This window comes from Rhinichthys klamathensis, unplaced genomic scaffold, assembly GCF_029890125.1.
Source record: "Rhinichthys klamathensis goyatoka isolate OS25496 unplaced genomic scaffold, OSU_Roscu_1.1 h1tg000126l_1, whole genome shotgun sequence".
Classification (NCBI taxonomy): domain Eukaryota; kingdom Metazoa; phylum Chordata; class Actinopteri; order Cypriniformes; family Leuciscidae; genus Rhinichthys; species Rhinichthys klamathensis.
In genome coordinates, this window is record NW_026606663.1 from 314,045 (window position 1) to 327,980 (window position 13,936).

General features: G+C 38.7%; 2 protein-coding genes across 2 annotated transcripts in view; both read right to left on the minus strand.

Moving 5' to 3' along the window:
• Positions 1-1,706: 1,706 nt before the first annotated feature.
• On the minus strand, positions 1,707-4,639 carry si:dkey-174i8.1 (arylsulfatase I). The gene is made up of 3 exons (XM_056256306.1): positions 3,929-4,639; positions 3,141-3,473; positions 1,707-3,057 (listed from the first exon to the last, which is right to left on the minus strand). Exons 1-3 carry the CDS (start codon positions 4,186-4,188, stop codon positions 1,962-1,964), a joined length of 1,689 nt encoding a protein of 562 aa, XP_056112281.1. The 5' UTR covers positions 4,189-4,639; the 3' UTR covers positions 1,707-1,961.
• Positions 4,640-10,634: 5,995 nt separating this feature from the next.
• ndst2a (N-deacetylase/N-sulfotransferase (heparan glucosaminyl) 2a) overlaps positions 10,635-13,936 on the minus strand; it is a 70,618-nt gene continuing 67,316 nt past the window's right edge. The window contains exons 13-15 of the mRNA XM_056256271.1: positions 13,810-13,919; positions 13,608-13,710; positions 10,635-11,692 (exon numbers count right to left, since the gene is read on the minus strand). Of these exons, the coding sequence (XP_056112246.1) occupies positions 11,567-11,692; positions 13,608-13,710; positions 13,810-13,919 (339 nt within the window). The 3' untranslated portion in view covers positions 10,635-11,566. The remainder of the gene's footprint in view (positions 11,693-13,607; positions 13,711-13,809; positions 13,920-13,936) is intronic.

Below are 13,936 nucleotides of genomic sequence, written 5' to 3' on the forward strand. Positions count from 1 at the left end.
AAGTGGGTTGAAGCTGTTTTGAGTAGTTTTCAAAGATAAACAGGAGGAAGTGTTTTTGTTACATTGGTGAAATTACGACACTTACATCTGCTTGTATGAAGGAATAATAGTTAGTACGTAATAATTAATCCTGGTATATAGATTCCTGAATTTTCTTCACTTCTTTAGAATGGGGACATAGAAACAGGAAATAAAAATGCCCTTTGGACTATGACCTAAGATAAGTATACAACAGATTTACATCAGAGATTGTAAAGGTGTGGTCACTAGACCCTGTTTCTCCAATCTAAGTCTGAAGTAAAAAAAAAAAAAAAAAACCTGTATTACTTACTTTCTTCTGCTGAACACAAAATGGATATTTCGAAGAATGATGGTAACCAAACAGTTTTGGGGCCCATTGACTGCTATTGTATGGACAAAAAATAAATAAATTCATTTATCAAAATATCTTCATTTTTTTATGTCCCACAGAAGAACATCATACAGGTTACTGACACAATTTTCATTTTTTTTACCGAACTATCCCTTTAACATTTTAAAGAACAGAGCCTTATTCAGCAATAACAATTCAAAGGAACTATAGGAGCAGTTTACTCATTTTGAATCATGGTTTAATGAATCTTTAACAACAATGGCCTTCAGAAACAAAAGATACACAGTACTTCTTGCTGTGTAGCTCTTAAAGTAAACATATGTTTTGCATTATCTTAACTATGTACTAACGTTACTTTCAACTGTGTATTGACTTTTACCTTGCTCTTGATTCTTTATCTTCTGACAACGAAGCGTTGCGTTTCCTACTGTAGGACTTAAGGAAACATTCTCCTCATTTAATTATTTCATATGAATTGTGTTTAATACAGGTCACTTCTTTGCTGCTTGATATAGGTTACAGTACCATTTATGGTTTGTGACTATATTAACATCTTTATGGGAGGACTGTTATTGTAAACAAATCAGATGGATGGATTGTTTTCTAGGAACGCAGACAGACAACATTATCAGAAATACACACAAGTACAACAGAGTAAAAGCATTTACATAGGAGATATAATGTAATTTTTTTTTTTTAATACACATTACATTGAATACAGAGAACATTTCATCACTTCTTGTGAATTGTATTATATCTCTTGAAACCAGGAGATGAACAGGCCAAGAATGTCTTGTATAAAAGACACACAGCCTTCATACCCAAGAGTGATCCTCCTCCTCCTCCTCAAATGGCCTTCATTTTACATACAAGAAAATACTTTTCCTTGCTCTTAAATGCTTGCTTCTACATCTGCTCTGACCTGATCTACTCAAACTAAGAAGGAATGCAAGAGGACAAGAAACAGGTGGAGGAGAAAGTGCAGAAACAATAAAGAATCATGTGTTATTCTAGTTGTGGTGGGCTATGTCAGAGCGGATTTGGATGGAGCACAAGCATAAAAGCAAAAGGTAGGAGAATAAGAGAGGCGTGAGGAGGAGTGCAAGGCAGAGGCATGTCAGAGAAAGAACAGATAGATGAGAGAAAGTGAACCAGGGGGTGGATTAGAGAACACTAGTCCACAAACAAGTGAAGAACAATTTAACTGCTGTATTATTCCCTATTAAATCATTGCCACTACTTGCATTACTTTATGTAGTCAAATAACTGGATCATCTGATAAAGATCCAGTAACATCTACATTAAGTGCTTAAGGAGTCACATGTGATCAAATTCATTCTGCTCTTGTCTGGACCCCATTAACAGTAGATGATCTGAACTTTACAGTAAAATCCATTGCATCCTACAGATGGGAACTTAGTTGTAAAATTTTTAGTTCACAATGCAGGCAGGACATCAAGAGTTCCTGATGTCAACATCGCTGCACATATTACACAGCCAGTGTGCCACAAATTATCTTGCAAAGATGAGTTAAATGGACTGCCAGAATAAAATAGCTTTGTGGATCCTGTCCACAACTACCTCTTGACTACAAGAACAAAGTGGCCCTTTGCATACGGGTACCAACCTTTTTAAATAAGGCCCTGAGTTTGCAGACTTTACAGGTACTCTTGGATCTGGCCTTTCTGTTTATGCTGTCAGGTTCCTCATCATACCCTTCGTCTCCTGCGTCTTCCTGTCCTAGCCAAGGAGTCCACACCCCTCCATGAAGTTGCGGGTCCGCCATCGGGTCGTCTGGTGGATTGCGTGGGGAGACAGCAGTCCGGTTGTACTCGGCAAGCCGGGTCAAGAGCATTTTGACCACCTCAGGCCGTGCCTCTGCCAAATCTGCCCTCTCGTAGGGATCAGCAGTGACGTTGAAAAGATAGACAGACTTCCCCCGCTGGTCTCGTCTCTTTTCCATGCCCTGCCACTGTTGCGGACCTCCTGGCATCGTCTGTGGAGGGAACCAGTCTCCATCGCCTACGTTTCCTGTCAGAAGTTTCCAGTCACCAACTCGAATGGCTGCACGCACTCCTGTATCCCAGATCCCAAAACCATTAAGAGTTAGGAGTCTCGGGTCAACTTCTCCATGTCTGCGTGACACTGGGTCAATGTTGAAGAGGATTTCAGTTCGTGGACAGGGTAGGCCACTACTTACAGCGCCCCAAACATCTTGGCCGTCCAGGTGGCTGGAATCAGACTCTCTGTCTCCTGCAAGAGACAGCAAGGTTGGGTACCAATCGGAAACATGAATCAGAGCCTGACTCACCACCCCCTTCCTTTTCAAAAGTGGGCTGTGTACAAAGCCAACTGCTCGAACTCCGCCTTCCCAGTAGGAGCCTTTGCCACCACGCAGGGGCCAATTACAACCCCCTGAGAGAGGTTGGCCCCCGTTGTCTGAAGAGTAGATGAGCACAGAGTTGTTGTAGTAGCCTCGCCCCCGCAGCTCACTGACAATCTCCCCTACTGACTCATCTACGCCGCTCACCATTGCAGCATAGTGGCGCCGAAGTCTGTTGCCAAGGGTCTGGTAGCGTCTGAGAAGATGCCCAGGAGCTTGTAACGGTGTGTGCACGGCCTGAAGGGCCACATATAGAAACAGGGGCTTCCGCTGGTCATGATGTCTCAGGATTTCTTTCACTCTGCAAGAGTCCAAATGACAACAAAAGCATGCATGACCCATTGCAGCAAAGTATTTGGTTCACAAATGGTTGCAGTTTCTCACCTCTCCGTGTAAAGCCTTGTTGAGTAATTTCCACTCAGTTCCCAGGCTGGCCGGTCTCCATCGTGCAGATCGAACCCACAGGCCTCTGTACCGTCACAGCTTTGGAAGTTAAAATGGTCTCCGCTGCCCGTCAGTGATCCAAGGAAGCTTTGAAATCCACGGCTTGTTGGCAGACACTCGGGCCGGCAGAAACCCAGGTGCCATTTCCCTACCATGTGGGTGCTGTAGCCAGCCTGCTGGAGCCTCTCAGGGAGCGTTGGTATGTCAGGGGGCAGGCAGAGGGGCTGGCGTGCACGGATGATCGAGTGTTGAAGCCCAGTGTGAATCTGATACCTGAAGAAAAAGATGGTAGGTGGTGATTGTGATGGAGGAATACTGTCTATACCAGGGTTCCTCAAATCTGTCCCTGAAGGGCCACTGCCCTGCAGAGCTTAGCTAAAACCATGATCAAACTGACCAACCTAATTTTCTAGTAACTCTGAAGACCTTGATTAACTTGCTCTAATGTCTTTGATTAGGATTGGAGATAAACTCTGCAGGTGAGGAACCCTTGTTTATACCAATACATTCACTGGGTTTAACCACAACAGAGAACAGCTACTAATATTGCATATCCAATATAATATTAAATTAAACAGGATAGGATCATATTAATAGTAATAATATTAAGATTATGATTAATAGTATGAAGTCTCATTGCATTCAGGTATGACATTCACACAGACACATACATACACAGTAGGATGCATATAATAGTGGCATTAGAACAACAATAGTAAGTCTCTTACCGTCCAGTCATAAGCTGGCTTCGTGAGGGGGAACAGATGGGCTGAACATAGTAGTTTTCCAGCTTCACCCCTTCGCCAGCCAGTTGGTCCAACACGGGCGTGTGGATCTCTGAGCCATGGTACCCGATGTCATTGAAGCCTTGGTCATCCACCATCACGAAAACAATATGTGGGGGAACTCTGCCTGGTCTGAGAATCTTTCCCTCCGTAGTGTGTAGCAGTCCTAGCACCAAGCAGAAGCCAAGCACCAACACATCCATAATGTATACACCAATCCACCAGGTTGCTTGTTCGTTGACTAGCCCTTTGGTGACTCTAAATGCTGACTTTCAACCAAGCCGAATTAACAGAGAAAGCTTGCTGTTATGATCCATCGTGGTGCACGAAGGTCCTTTTCCCCCCACTGAAGTAGATTTTGCTCTTTTAACTTAATCTGAAACTAGTGCTTAATGAAATCCGTTCTGTAGGTCTTCTCGATTTGTTATGCTAGGATGGTATACTGTATGTCTGAGAAACTTTGCAAGCTGAGATGATTTGTCCAAAAGTAAACACTGCTGTCTTCTAACAAGACCATGTTACATTCCTCTAGCACACACCTACAGGATCAGGATAATAGAACAGTAAACGAAAGTGTGTTATGCAACCTATAAAAAAAAATGAATTTCATTATAAATTAAGCTATTTTCAGTTTATAGAACATAGTTTATTTACTTTTAGCATTACTTTTTAAACATTATATTAAGTTTCATTGTGTGATGTTGCATGTGAGTGTTTCTTGATAGGGGGAAATGTTAAAAAATATGGAAATATGATGAAAATACAGGACAAAAAAAAAAAGAAAAACAAACAAACAAACAAGGAAATACATTGTTGACACCACCTGGTCAGTAAGTGTATTACATCCAACTAATATTAGGTACTGTAGGACATTACCTGTGGATGATATTGACAAAACAACAAGCATTAGTGCAAGTGAAGCAGAGACAAACCTCACAAATCGTTTCACTGGTACTTTAATTACCTCAGAACCACAGAAAGGCGTTTACCTAATAATGAGTTCCCAGAACAGAGGCTATGGAGGCTGATTTTCCTGTAGTGGCTAACTGATGCTTACTGTGGAACAGTGGACGTATGTATGGAAAGGACAAGCACTGATCTGCTGTATAAAGCTCAATAAAGTCTATACTTACACATCTATTAACCCCTTGATAGGCAGGGATCACTGGTGATCCCGGATTAGTGTTGTTCAAAATTCATTACTTGTCAAAACATCTCACTCTTACTTGATCTGGACGAACTCAGCATCATAAGAAAGGTTGAAGTCAACAGCTTCGATGTTTGACCACTGTTTATGATTTAACTGGTTTGCAGTGATATTAATTTCTTAATTTATGCCAGGAGTGCAAAATAATTCATCTGTAATGTTCGTTATTTTGAATAGAAATCATCACTCATAAAACATTAATTCTCGTGTTCTCCGGTTTATTTGTGTTCAAATACATACAATATACAGCATCCGCCAGGGCTATTAGTCCAATGGTGCGCATATTTGGAGAAATGATTAATAATTATCACATGCTAGTAAAATATTTCTTCATAAAGAATAACATTTCTATTCATTTACCACTGAAATGTGCGATCTAAAGAGCTCAGACAGCGAACGGAGCGAGATGTGTGTCTTCTCTTCCTGAATCGCGTCACATTTGACCTCAAAGCTATATCATTCGCTGTACAGCTGTCAATCATCTCACGTGGTCCAGCGTGACCTCTTCTGCATGACGCGTCATTTGTACACTTCCTCATACTGGACATCCGTGATAACAAAGCGAAACTGACATCTCTTCACCCGAAACAAGGAACTAATAAATGCACGATTGAAATATTATGTGTTTTGTGTTTGATTTTCGTGCGATTTGGGGTTTTCATATCAATACAGAATGTTTACAGAATGCATATGCTAGGAAATGCTAGCCCATAGCTTCATCTGAAATGCTAAATATAACATATTTCAAAATCTTTTCATGACTTGAAACCATTTTAATCCGCGACCGGCATATGATACAAATACTAGATGTTGTTTTAAAGTGAACTTTGAATAAAAGTGTAATATTAATACATTAAATTGTGTCATGTAGCTCGAGGCTACTTGTGCTAATGCACCTGCTTGCAGAAGCTATTCCATTTCATACAATCATTTAAAAAAATAATAATTCGCATTTAAAGTTCCAAGAATTGTTTGTTTTCTAACAAGACTTAATATAATAGATGGATTGATCATGTAGGGTGGGATCAGAGAGGTTTAGATGGCCAATATAGGCTATAATGGCTGAATTCAAACAAAAGAATAAGGATAAAAGAATAATGAAGATTAAGTCTCATACCGGCATAGGTGTGAAAGGTTGGTCGATTAAATGAAAAGAACATGAATGGGCCAGTTCTCCTCGCCAGACATTAGTCAGAGACTGTAAATGGGTGTTTACAGGGCAATAAAATATTTGATGAGAATCTTATATTAGCATCCTATAAAACTTCTCTAAACTCTCTCCTGACATGGTTTCACAATAGGCTTAATAAAATGCATAATTTTAGAAATATCATCCTCAGATTTTAAATGAAGCATGACCACAATTGTGGCTACACTTTAGTTGTGGTTTCAAGTTGCTATCCTAAATTCACATAATATTTTTATACATTTAATAAATATGTTCTTAATATTTGTTGTTTTTGTTTTTATGTTTGAGCTTATATATCTCAATATTAATAACAGTCTGATTAATTTTGAGTCTTGAAATGTAAACTCTCAAGGGTTGGCTTTCTAAATATATGTTGGTTATGTGTCTATTCAGAATGACTTAAGAGCAGCAACCTTTTTATTTTGGGTATGTCATGAATGCTTCACTTGCCAAAATTGGGGCCGACTAGTAAGGGACAGTTCACCCAAAACAAAACATTCTGTCATCATTTACTCACCCTTGTGTTGGTTCAAAGCTGTATGACTATTTCTTTTGCTGAACACAAAATATTTTTTGAAGAATACTTCCATTGTATGAATTGAATTCAAACAGGGAAACAAACAACACCACACAAGCGCACGCTCTCCTATGAGAGGAGAGGTGCAGCACACATATCCGACCCTCTCTAAAGGGCTATCGACCGCACTCAGGTTTGCTCTGCCAGCGATCTCCTCTATGTAGCAGAGAGGAAATCAATGCCACAAAATGACAAAACAGACGACAGTCTCGCCCAAGTGGGGAATTTCACAGCCATTTCAGTGCAGGGAGAGAAAATGGAGGAGGCAGCCAGAGGGAAAGAGAAAAAAAACACACTCAAAATGAGCAGCCTGGCCTGTTCAGGCTTTAGTGCAACTGGTTTTGCTTCAGTACCCAGATTTTACCTGGGACATTGTGGCAACCTAACACAGTACTAAAATGATTAACACTAAAAGTGTGGCCATTTTACTACGAGAGACTAAACAGATGTCGAGTATTACAGATTTTTAATGACGTAAACAAGCCTTAAAGGTATTGTTCACGTGAAAATTTATATTCAGTTCCAAACCTATATGACTTTCTTTCATCTGCTGAACAAAAGATTTGTGTAAGACCTAAGAAAAGTCATATAGGTTTGGAATGAAATGAGTAAATGATGACAGAATTTTCTTTTCTATCTCTTTACATTATTGAAAGCCCAACATAACAAAAGTACATAACACAACTAAATATGCATGAATAATACACAAACGCACTCAAACGAGGTGTAAACCCTTTTGTGGCCAAACAGCCAGTGAGCCCATAAAGCATTAATGCGCATGTGTTATTAAAGTGTTGGTTCACCCAAAACTGAAACTCACCCTCAAGTTGTTCCAAACCTCAATGAATTTCTTTCTTCTGTTGAACAGAAAACAAGATATTTTGAAGAGTGTCAGTAACCAAACAGTTGATGGGCCCCATTGACTTCCATAGTATTTTTTCCCCATACTATGGAAGTCAATGGGGCCCTAGCCAGGCCTGTTTGGTTACCCATATTCTTCAAAAGATCTTCTTTTGTATTCAGCAGAAGAAAGAAATTCCTACATGGTTTGGAACAACTTGAGGGTGAATAAATTTGTTTTGGGTGAACTATCCCTTTAATCAATGGATAAGTGGAAATGTTCAGCGCGTGTACCCAGCATCACCAAATTACTTAAGTCTGTAGCACCACTATGTGGGGCAAAAAGGCACAACACCTATAATGTTACTTGTGGAGCTACCAAAAGGACAGTAATATACAACCGTGCCGCATTCAAAAATGAAACTGAATGCAGTTATTTATGCATTTATTTACAAAACTGACTAAAGACAGGTGCACATCAGGCTCGTATTGGCGTATTTAGAGAAACTTTTAAGAAGAGCGCATTTTGAAAGAAAAATGAAATCACCTTCTCATTCACATTTATGTATATTTTTACAGACATGTTTTCTCTTAGCAAATCTTCCGCAGGAAGCTCATTATGCAGCAGTGTGATCTGTGGTGAAAGAAATGTGGTTTGCTTGAAGTCACTGCAATGGAGACTGAGCTACTTTAAAATATTTATGTATTCACTATTAGACACAATATGACTGTTACACACTTATTTTTTCTTGTGTTTTTGGGCAGCAAATATAAAAAAATTAAAAAGTGCTTCCCTAGACAGGACTGCATAATCTCTTTAAAAGTTGATTTGGTGGCAACACCCACAGGCAGATATTTTCTAGGCAGGCAAGTAGAGTTCTGCTACTTGAATGAAAAAATACTAAAATCTCGAAAACTGATGGCATTTTAGGATCATATACTACATTTAAAGGTTTGGGGTCAGTAAGACTTTTTGTTGTTGCTAAAATAAATGAGCACTTTTATTCAATAAGGACACATTACATTGATCAACATTAATAGTAAAGACATTTATATACAGTTGTAGTCAGAATTAATGGCACCCCTGGTGAATATGATCAAACGTGGCTGTAAAAAAATTATGAAATAAATGTTTTTCTCCAAAACACGTTGGTCACAATTATTGGCACCCCTAGAATTTTTTACGAGTAAAATATATTCCCATTAATATGTACCTTTTTTAGCACACCAGGGTGACTAGGAGCATGAAATTGTCCAGCCATGACTTCTTGTTTCACAGGAGTTTAAATATGAGGAAAGACAAAGGCCAAATTCCCTGAATCATCCATCACAATGAGTAAAACCAAAGAATATAGTTCTGATGTGCAGCAAAAGATTGTTGAGCATCACAAAATATAAAGTGGCTGTAAGAAAATAGCTAAATAATAGAAAATCCCCATTTCCACCATCAGGGCAAAAATTAAGAAGTTCCAATCAACTAAAGACGTTACGAATCTGCCAGGAAGAGGACGTGTGTCTATATTGTCTTAATACATGGCAAGGAGGAAAGTTTGAGTAGCCAAAGACTCTCCAAAGATCACAGATGGAGAATTGCAGAGATTACTTGAATCTTGGGGTCAGAAGCCCCCCCCCCCCAATTATTTTACTTCAATGAAAGGTTCGATTTTTGCACATTTTTTAAATAAAAGATCAAAAGGATAAACAATGCAGATTTATTTTTTACAGCCCTTTTTGATCATAATTACCAGGGGTGCCATTAATTCTGACCACAACTGTATATGCCATTTTATTAGAAACAAATGGTGTTCTTTTGAACTCATCAGATAATCCTAAAAAAATATTATTATGAATTTCAAAATATTAAGCAGCACAACTGTTTTCAACATTGATAATAAGAAATGTTTCTGGAGCACCAAATCAGCATATTAAAATCATTTCTGAAGGACCATATGACACTAAAGTCTGGAGTAATGACAGCTAAAAATTCAGATGAATAAATTACATTAAAATAGAAAATGTTAAATTGTAATAATATTCCACAATATTGCTGTTTTTACTGTATCATTGATCAAATAAATGCAGCCTTGGTAAGAATAAGAGTAATAAGAATAAGAATAAAAAAAAAAACCTTACTGACCCCAAACTTTTGAACAGTAGTGTGTATCTAATAAAATATAAATAAAAACTGGTATCAAAACACTGGTATTAAATTTTACATGAGCTCAAATAGCTTAAAAAAACGTTTTCATTTTTCTTCCAGCTAATACACATAGGCTGCATCTGAAATCACAAACATCCCTACTATATAGGTGAAAAACAGTACGTGACAAAAGTATGTCAGAATTCACAATACTCATAAAAGAGTAGGCAAAAAGTAACCGGATGACCTACTTCTTCCGCCGAGATTCTGAAGTGTGCATACAATGGGAACTGTACTATCCCATGAGGCCATGGGAGAGGATTTGTGAATGACTGATGCTGGCAGGTCACGTGATAAGGGCAACATGGCGGATGTAGTACGTCCAGATTTCATACTACACACTCTCATACTATATAGAATGTACTTTTTTTTTAGCGGTCGTGGAGTAATTACTTATTCAAAAGAAGTACCACTACCTACTTAAGAGAGTATACGATTTCGGACGCAGCCATGCATGTTCTAAAGAACAATAAATAAAGAAATAAAAAAATCAGGAATCAGATTGTGACTCCATGAATTCTATGAATCCATGAATGAGGGGCCAAAAGATTTCCACCTACTTTTTAGCACATAGGCCTGCTCTTTCCCCCCCCCCCAAAATGCTCAATACCAGATCAAATGAGTCAACCAAACATATCCAACCTCTCTAAGAGTTTATTAGAGATAATACAGCGTTGGGAGTTTTTAAAATACAGTTTTTTTTTACAAAAAAGAAAAGAAAAAGAAAAATAGACTAGACAGCAGCTTCTCCTTGTATAGGACAGACTACACAGCACAAGACAGCCCTTCTCTCCCGCTTTCACAGCTCATGACATACAACACATCTGCCACAGCCTCTACATTAACTTCCACATGTCAGTGTGCGTAGTGTAGAGGAAAGTGCATGGTTAGGATAAATACGGGGATACACCTGATAAGACACTTTTCACTGGATTCTAGTGGGAGATGAGACATTGCTTCCTCGATTGCAAATACTTTCTTACCGTTTGGTTCCTGGTCCAGCTTTGTGCGTTTGTGTGTGTGGAGAAGAGAAGGGCTGCAGATCTGACGTCCTCTAAGTGTCCTACTCAAACAGAGCTCTGGCTGTACACAAACGCTTTCAGGTTCAACTGATGTCTATTCAGTCATAATCCCACCCACCCAGACCCAAAATATACAACGCTTTTAAATGTACAATGCTTTACAATCATTCCTCAGGAGAGATGAGCAAGGCTAGACTGTGTGTGTGTGTGTGTTTGTACGAGTACTAGTGTGTATTAACACACTTAAGTCACCAGTGAATTCATGCTTGTCCACACTGGTTGTGCGTTCTGGTCCTGATAGGTAGATCTGTCATTAAGAGAAGAGAAGGGACTACATATCCCAGCATTCCCTCATCTTCAACATGCCAGATAGGGCATGTGAGCACCTTGGCAGCAGGGAGAGGCTGAAGTTTGCAGTCCACTCAAAGCCATCACTCATTTCATCTGCTACTATAGTTTTGAACCAAGTGGTTTTGGTACCTCTGTAGTGAGCGGACTGTTTTTTTTTTTAGGTGTTCTGATACTGGAGGTGCAGGAGACGTCCTCTCAGCTCCAGCTGCTGCTCTGGAGCTCTTCTCTGAGCCAGGTAGGTAATGCCTGGCCCAGCCGATTCAGCAGCCGCAACAATTCCAGGTTATGCTCCCGGTAGTACTCCGTCAGGAAGGCACGTGTCTGGGAAAGACACAAACAGAGCTGTCTCAGGAAACCTGCAGCTTATAACTGTTGCGTGTCCTAACTAACAACAGCCTGTAGCCATAACTATGTTTGCAATGTAGAACATCCTAGAGTACCATTGCTTAAATATACCTGCTACAGTTTGTGTTTTATAACAACAACTTCCCAGAAATGATTTCAAGTAGTGGTCCACAAATTAAATAAAAACATTAGAAAATGTAGTTATTATTACATTTATAATGTATTTAAAACTATTAAATCTATTTAAAAAAAAACTTCCTAAGTGGTAGTATATTATTATTAATAAAACTATAAATTATGGAATTATTATAATTGTATTATTATTAGAAATATAATATAATATAACATTTTGCAATTAGAAATGATTAGTTCTATAATTATCCTCATTGATAAAACTTATATAAAAATTCCAAATGTTTGAGTAAGGGTTAATGCCCGACGAGGTGTCCATTGTCAGGTTTTAATGGACGACGGCGAGGTGTGAACCGGCCGACGCGCAGCGTCCATTAAAACCTGACAATGGACACCTCGGAGGGCATTAACCCGCTTATACCATGGTCACCTGCCAAATTTTTTTTTTTTTAAACATTAGTTTATATTTTAATTAGGCTAAATCTAGTTTTTACAAATAATAACTTGCCTGACGGTTTATTTAGCAACCGGAGATATTTATAGTCCGCTCAGCTTTTAGAACCCTTCAGGTTCAAAAATGCATTTTTTTTCATGAAACACAAAGGTAGGCATAGTTATTTTTTTATTACACATAAAACAATCAAACAACAATAAAAAAAAAAAAAAAAATTAGTTCCGCACTCCAGTGATTTGCGCTTATAGAGGGCAATAAATGAATCAGATCAAAGAGAGGGTCATTTGCCTACATGCGCCCGGTGTTATCTCTTTGTGTCGTTTCTCCGTTTTATTTACATTTTTTCTTTCTTCAGCAGCATCCCAGTCGTCAAAGTTGTCATATTCTCCATAAATGTTAAAAGAAATAACTAAGTCGCTCATTGTTGTATTAGTAGGCTATGTAATATCTAACTAACGTTAGATGTTTGTTTTGATAGAGCAAATTGTAAACGGATACTTTGACTGCCTGTTGCTATGGTTACTCACAGCTGATGTAGCCAGCGCATTTATTTATTAATTTCGAATGGTAAACAGTCAGTTTCACCAGAACTACTTTACTAGATGTCCTCTATCACTTTTTAACGGACACCCTGCAGCCAATCAGAATCGAGTATTCACCCAGACCATGGTATTATTATTATACCAAAGATTCATGTGTTGAAATCAGCTTATTATTGTTATTCTTATTAATAATAAAATGTAATTATAAATGATTGAATTTGTGTTAATTATATTATTATTATTAGTAGTAGTAGTAGTAGTAGTAGTATTACATATTTGTAATTACATTAATATAAAATTACAAATTATTTGGATTATTATTATCAATATTCAAATTGCCAAAAGCAGCTTTTCCACTGTCGGGCCGAGCGGTTCTAAGAACGGGTTGATTATCCGCTGATTATTTTAACAGATGTGTTTTGTGTACATTTATTGATTGTTTGTTTGTTTCACTAAGCCATCTTCCCTTTTCATTAAGCAATAAACAAAAACATGACAAATAGCCTAGAATGACCCAGAGGACCCTGTGTGTGTTCTATTTAATTCTACTTGCAATGAACCAAACATGCTTCTTGTATTTTACTAGTTGAAACATATCCAGTGATATATGACACATGACTGTCCGTGTCTGTGTGAGGTCGAGCCCATCATTTCTCACAGCCGGTGAGTCACACGTCTATAACGCGTGTCCTTGCCACTGGCATCGTTCAGAAAGAGAGAAAGTTATATGAGGGAGGAAAGAAGAGAGGAAACTATCGTCTACCTCAGGGGCCATTTCAGGATATTTTCTGCCTTTACTCTTCCCCAGACACTTAGGACGCCCACCTTCCAACCTCTGACACCAGAATCCTTTACCTTCATCAAAGCTGCAAAACACACACAACACACAGTTTTATACAAGAATAAAAGATTATTCACAGGTGTTCATTAACAGAGTGAGGTGATGTGTAAACAGTGGGACTCACACGAGGGCCTGGGTGTAGTTGAAGATGGGCGTGACCCCCAGGAACCGCTGGATGCCGTCCATCACCAGGACTGGGTTAGATCGGAGCAGGGTGCCATCTACAATATGGAGCTAATGTGGAGGAGTGT